General features: G+C 38.3%; 1 protein-coding gene across 1 annotated transcript; it reads left to right on the forward strand.

Moving 5' to 3' along the window:
• Window positions 1-2,185: 2,185 nt before the first annotated feature.
• fgf1b (fibroblast growth factor 1b) lies at window positions 2,186-3,822 on the forward strand. The gene is made up of 3 exons (XM_084138212.1): window positions 2,186-2,429; window positions 2,784-2,887; window positions 3,126-3,822. Exons 1-3 carry the CDS (start codon window positions 2,225-2,227, stop codon window positions 3,327-3,329), a joined length of 513 nt encoding a protein of 170 aa, XP_083994338.1. The 5' UTR covers window positions 2,186-2,224; the 3' UTR covers window positions 3,330-3,822.
• Window positions 3,823-7,125: the final 3,303 nt, after the last annotated feature.

Below are 7,125 nucleotides of genomic sequence, written 5' to 3' on the forward strand. Positions count from 1 at the left end.
TGTTCGTTCGTTTGGCCAGAGGAGAACTGGCCCCATGAGCCTGGTTTCTCCCAAGGGTTTTTTCTCCATTTCTGTCACTGATTGAGTTTGGGTTCTCTGCCACTGGCTTGCTTAGTTGGGGACACTTAATATTCAGCAATATTATTGATTTGACTGTACTGACACTATTGGATGAGAACTGAAATGAGCTGGATGATGACATCAATGGTTTCTCCAGAGCTGCTTTACAGATGAATTGAACTCCTTTGATATTTGATGAAGTTTGCAGAGTTATTGAACTGAACCGAATCAACGTTGAACTGACTATTGTCTTTTTAGAGCTGTTTAACTGCAGAATTTAATTCTGTTTGCATCATTATCTTCCTGTTCATCACAGTAAAACTGCGTTGAAACAACCTGTATTGTATAAAGCGCTATAGAAATAAAGGTGACGGAGAAATGGCTGCTGAAAATAAAGCTTTGTCATCACAGGAATAAATTACATCTTAAAATACTGTATATTAAAATATAGGTTTTTAAATTGTAATAATATTTCACAATATTACTGTTTTTACTGTGTTTTTAATCAAATATAATTAATTTAGGATTTTTTTTAAATTATTTTACTAAATTATCTATATTATGTCTTATCCAGTAATCACATATGGAAACATATAACTGGAAAAGTAATGGAAATTCAGAAGGATTTATTTGTCAAAAGAACCTTTGTCACTTATCTGTACATTTAGTAACTACACAGTTAAACTATTACTGCATGTCAAAGGTTCAGAAAAACTGGGTGTGTAAACAAATGTGCAACAAATAGCGACGAATAGATCTAAATATAGGATGTCCTGAAATGAACACAGTTCACTGTCTGGGCAAAAGATGAGGTCACATATCTTCTACCAGATCTGACTGCATCGACTGCAGTCGTGCCTCGGTGAACAGACATGGTGTTCAGAGTTCAGGTCAGTTGATAACCAGATTATGTTACACATGGTTTTACGAGCATATCGTAGGCCTCACATCACACACATAGACTGCACTGGATAGTATGCAAAAGCAGCCTTTTTTGCCCTGGGATGCATCTCATAATACTAGTCATCCTTCAAGAGAACGAGAAGAAACCTGCCCACTGACTCTATCCAGACTATCCAGAGTCAAAAAACCCCAAAAGGACAAACTCTGTTCCAGAGCTACGAGACTGCATTTCTCTTTGCAGCTCTGAAACGAAGTAACAGGTAAGTCTCAAACGTTGCTGGTCAACCCAGTTCATTAGCACTCCATTGAGGGCCATCATTCACACCGGCTGCTTTGCACAGTGTTCCCGACAACCTGTCTGGCACTAAGGCTCTACTTCCAATAAATACAATGTATCCGTGCAGTGGCTACTTGGAAAATATGCTCGGTGTAGGCCGAACGCATTCCTGCTCTGTTTGTTCTCTCTTGCTCTCCGAACATGTTTCTGATAGCTTTTCAAACCACTTCAGATGTGATGTCTGGCTGAGGCCCTTTGAAGTGAATGAAAACCAAACTACCTATTGGCCTTAAGGGGATAGCAGTTCACCCGAAAATGGAACAAAATACACAGCACATCACATATGGCAGCTTGCATGTTTACCATATGTGAAGTGGTTTTAGATATATAGGCATTTATATGTGACTAAAAGCCTATATTCAATCTGTTTTTTATGCCTTTTATGACAATTTTGGATCTTCTAAGTTTTCGTTACCTGGGCTTTCAATGGAGAGACAGAACCCACTCGGGTTTCATTAAAAATATCTTCGTTTGTGTTTTGAAGATTAAACCCTTATGGGTTTGGAACAACATGATTTTTATTTTTGGGTTAACTATACCTTTAAGAAAGGATCTTGAAAGGACCATAAATACAATTACAAATTTGTTCTCTTATGAGAATCTTTTGTATATGTACTGTCAACCCTGGCTATATGCAATTTAGATTTCAGCGTTTTGTAATAGCGTAAAAGTAACATAACATTGTAATATTTATTTACACACACACACACACACACACACACACACACACACACACACACACATTTGTAATATACTTCTTATGGACCAAAATTATAAGAACCATAATTATAATTATGTTTCAGAATAGCAGAACAAATTTGGCTGTTTATAATAAGACAGTGTGAAGGAGGTTGCATGACACATACTCGTTATAAGTGGTAGTTGAGCTCGGAAGACGGATCCATTTCACTCGCAGGGGTGTCCATGCCCTCAGCGCGTCTCAGAGCAACACTCTGCGCCATGACCGAGCGGGATATCCCCGCTTTCACACTGTTACCGACGACCACCGACCAGAAAGATCCCAAACATAATTCTCTACAAAAACTCTACTGCAGGAATGGAGGATATCATCTCCGGATCCAACCCGGCGGGACTGTGGACGCGAGTCGACAAGATAACGACGTTTACAGTTAGTATTTGTTTGAAGCATACTGGACTGTTACCTGAGATTCTCTTGATTATTTCCTAACACAGAGCTAAATGTAAAAATGTTATCTAAAATATCTATGAAATAATGTTAAAAGCGCTTGAACACGTGTAATTTATGCTCACATATGTAATACCTATGCAATCAAAATGTTATATAGTAATAGCATGCACTATAAAATGTAATTAATTTCACGGAAAATAATGGAAAATGCCACTGTATAACAACCTGTGAATTGTAACAACTGTTATATGGTTACATATTGTTACCTTACCATAGGTAAGAATAATCATAATGTAACAGCAGTATAGATGTTTTATGATTATTGTATGACAGCTCTTTTGAAGGTAAAAGCAGTGAAAGCAGGATTGGTGGCCATCAGGGGTCATGAGACTGGACTGTACCTGGCAATGGACAAATGTGGAAAACTTTATGGCACTGTAAGTAGCCTATTTGTTAGTTATAAATAATTACATTTTGAGCAAATTCACGACTTTGAGATGTTTAAAATGAATATTTCTACTCCTACAAATTATATTGAACATATTAACACCTCAATCGTTCTTTAAACTGGAGCACGATGTTTAAACTTGTTAAATTCCTGAACTCTGATTCATTAAAATGATGGCTGATTGTAAAGAACTATGTCACAGCTCTAATCTCTGTCCTGTGTGTCAGGCCATGTTGAACGATGAGTGTTACTTCATTGAGAAGATAGAGGAGAACCACTACAACACATATCGTTCACAGAGATATCAGGAGAACGGAGACTGGTACGTGGGGATCAGAAAGAATGGACGGACAAAAAGCGGCTCCAAAACACACAAGGGCCAAAATGCAATCTACTTCCTGCCAATTCCAGTGGATGGCAGCATACAGTAATGTTTCGGCATGTCGAGGCTCTCAAAACACCCCAAGCACTATTAAGAATTATAAATTAAATAAGTAAATGAGAAGACAATGCTTAGTTAGCCATTATATCTATATAATATATGTCTATAAATAAAAATAAAACATTTATTTTTTTATATTTATTTTAGATAATTTTGTCTGTACAGGTGAATATAAAGAAAGTTGAAAAAAATATTACTATTGTATTTTTTTTTTCAACCAATACAAGTATTTTGTTATCATTTGAGCCTTTGATATAGAAATATTTTAAGAATGTCTGATCCTTTCCTATGTAAATATACTGTATAGGCTACTAACTTTACTGTATATTTATGCTGTACAAAATAATTTTAATATATCTGAAATGGCATAGCTTCAATGTGACTGTGAAAAGTACTTTCAATAGTGCAACAATAAATAATTGTAACCATTTAACATCAAATAAAAGGCAATAAAATTGATTTTGTGGTTAAAAACACATTGGAAACGACATGTTGTATTATTTTTATATAACTGTGTGACCAAAATGATATTCCCATGCTGTTAAATCACACACTTACATGCTTTAAAAAAATAAATAATAATTAGGAATTTAAATACCTAAGTCATTTAATTAGTCATTTAGACTACAGCTGATAGGTGAAATTACACTTTTAAGGAACAAATCCAACTGTATTAGACAACTGAACAATACATTTCATCCTGGACCTGTCTATGGCTCCTTTTGAGGAGTTTTTGAATTTTACAAAATATTTCTGCTTTGTGCATCCCACCTTACATTGGTTTGGGATCATTTCCACCAGCAATTAGGATGTATTTTAAGTAGTTTAAGGAGTTTGAGAACACAAAATGAACTAAGGGAAACAAAACTTTTCTTTGGCCTAGGGTAATGTTGTACATGATATATATACTGTATGTATGTATATATATATATATAGACCCTTTCCAAAAAATTAGAATATCATGGAAAAGTTTATTTATTTCCATAATTCCATTCAAAACATTAAACTTCCATAGATTATAGATTCAAGGGCCCACAACTTAAACGATTTCAAGTATTTAGTTGTTTATTTGTACATAATTTGGGCTTCCAGCTCATAAAACCCACGAAAACAGGATTTCAAAAAATTAGAATATTACATGAAATCACACAGTAATTACACAGTGATACCATGGTCATTGAACCAGGTTTTGGTTCTTTTGGCAGTGTGGGCAGGTGCAAATCCTGCTGGAAAATGAAGGAAGCATGAAGTGCTCTGAAAATGTCCTGGTAGACGGCTGCGTTGACTCTGGATTTAATAAAGCACAGTGGACCAAAGTCCTCTTTTCTGATGAGAGCAAATTTTGCATCTCATTTGGAAACCAAGGTCCCAGAGTCTGGAGGAAGAATGGAGAGGCACACAATCCAAGATGCTTGAAGTCCAGTGTGAAGTTTCCACAGTCTGTGTTGGTTTGGGGAGCCATGTCATCGGCTGGTGTTGGTCCACTGTGCTGTCCACTCAACACAGTCGTCTACCAGGACATTCTCAGAGCACTTCATGCTTTCTTCAGCAGACAAGCTTTATGGAGATGCTGACTTTATTTTCCATAAACTGCTTATTAATGTCTATTAATGCTTTATAAATGATGAATTAACTGTTTAGTAATGCTTAACTAATGATTAATAGCGTGCAGTTATTATAAAGTGTTACCGATTTATTTCCTGAAACTGATCTGGAAATATCCGAATGCATGCGTTTTTTTTCCTGTTTTCATTGTCATAGATCACATCTGATCTGTGTCACATGTGAGCGAAAAATCGGAATTGGGTCACATTTCACTGACAGTGTAAACGAGGCCATAGTGTCGGCCCAGATCCGGCCCACATCTGGAACGCGTTGAATCCACATGAACTAGATGTGGCCCGGATCTGGGCCGACACTATGTTGCTGTCTGGGCAAATATCTTCCATCAGGACAATGATCAAAACAAAACATCAAAATCAACACAAAAATGTGTTACTGAGCACAAAATGAAGCTTCTGCCATCCCAGTTCCCTGACAGAAAAAAGTTTGCTGCTTAAGTTGTTGTGGTGTTGATTGGTTAGTATCATTCTGATTGGATTATAAGAACAGACTGATTGCTATATAAGGAGGGAAGAAGTGAACAAAGAAGATTGGAACTAGAAAAAAACAAAACAGAACCTACACGTGACAACTGTAGTATCATGGTAGTGGGTTTTGTGTGGGTTATGTGTGGGTTTTGTATGGGTACCCCCTCCCCCCCCCACACACACACACACAAATGAGTTACAATATAATGTAGAATTTATTGGGATAAATTGTTTTGAACATAAGGCAGATTGTTCTTTCCCCAGCAGATGGCAGTAATGTATTTAATTAGCCACTTTTCAGTTGACTTGAGTGGAAAATGGCAGCACTCCACACATTTCAGAGCAACCTCAGAATATATAAGTGAAACTTTCTTGTAAGAGTTTCAGTGTAAATTATTTCCAGGTTGCTGATTGATATTTAGTATGGGCAAAAATGCAGATGGTCCTGCTCATATAAAGGTACCTCACTACCTTTACGGAAGGACAGCTGAAGCAAATGGCCAATTACAACAGTATTGGTTGGAAATGAGACCCCTTCTGTAAACAGTTAAAAGTTGAAGAACTGTTTTTATAATGCAAATCTGTGAGGTTAAATGACAAACACACACACACACACACACACATTATCAAACAAACAGATGTACGATTGCATATCCACCCACACAAACACAAGGGAGCTCTCTCTCTCTCTCTCTCTCTCTCTCTCTCTCTCTCTCACACACACACACAGCCCTGCACCCTGGCCTCCAGCCTTTGGGGCCATGGTTGGAGCAGGAAGGGAGCCATTCACTGTAAACTGAACAAGCAACAGCTTCCTCTGGGACTCCCCCGGCGCAACTGCAGCCAAGATACCAGCATTATAAAGCACTTTGACAGACCTCTGTCAAAGCGGAAGACAAATCCTTTCAAAATTGTACAAACACTTCTTCATTACCTCAAGTACACACACACACACACACACACACACACACACACGCAAACACACACACACCCCCTTTGGACGAGTCTTAAACCGGAGTGTGTTGTTGACATCTGCGTGAATGCATGTGTGTGCGGCCTTACTCTTCTACCTTGCTGTTGTTCAGCCTCCGTCCATCCAGGACGGAAAGAGGGGATGCATGCAGGTCAGCTGATTCCACTGTAATTAAAGACTGCTTTCCATCTGCTGAAACACTTTGCAACGTCCCGAGCGGCTGCAAAAGCTATGAGGCTGAAGGGGGGGGGAGGATACGAAGAGGATGGAGGGAGGAAGAAAGAAAGGGTGGTGGTGGGGTGGGGGGGGGGGCATTGGGGTAGAATGGAGAATTCCTTACGGTGTGCCTTGCATGCTTGCGGTAGGGCCTCGGAGAGCGGCTTATTAGGATCCAGACCTTCTCGTTTTCAAAACTGCAGTTCTGGGCTGTGTGGACACATTCTTTGGATAAATCATTCTTTAAACGTTCGTTTATACTGTTATCACAGGGATGTCGTCCGGGGGACAAGCGGAGAACGTTGTGCCGGGCCCACTAAGGTTCTCTATAGAGTGCTGCATTAATAACATATTTTTGTAGGCCAACCTCGGAAGTTAGCATCACTCTGGTTCCCTCTACAAAAACCTAATAGGGATTTTTCAGTGGCTTTTGAATTGTTGCAGAAAATAAGCTCTGTGTGCAAAACAAAAGTTTATGATTCTTACATGTTTTGTTCATCATGATA

The sequence above is a fragment of the Abramis brama genome (genome assembly GCF_963993115.1).
Source record: "Abramis brama genome assembly, chromosome: 15".
Classification (NCBI taxonomy): Eukaryota; Metazoa; Chordata; class Actinopteri; order Cypriniformes; family Leuciscidae; genus Abramis; species Abramis brama.

What these genes read in the sequence shown, in the direction of transcription:
- fgf1b (XM_084138212.1), top strand. Translation starts at nt 2,225, where the DNA reads ATGCCCTCAGCGCGTCTCAGAGCAACACTCTGCGCCATGACCGAGCGG. An exon ending in ACAAGATAACGACGTTTACA is followed by an intron (nt 2,430 to 2,783) that starts GTTAGTATTTGT and finishes ATTGTATGACAG; the next exon opens with CTCTTTTGAAGGTAAAAGCA. An exon ending in GTGGAAAACTTTATGGCACT is followed by an intron (nt 2,888 to 3,125) that starts GTAAGTAGCCTA and finishes CCTGTGTGTCAG; the next exon opens with GCCATGTTGAACGATGAGTG.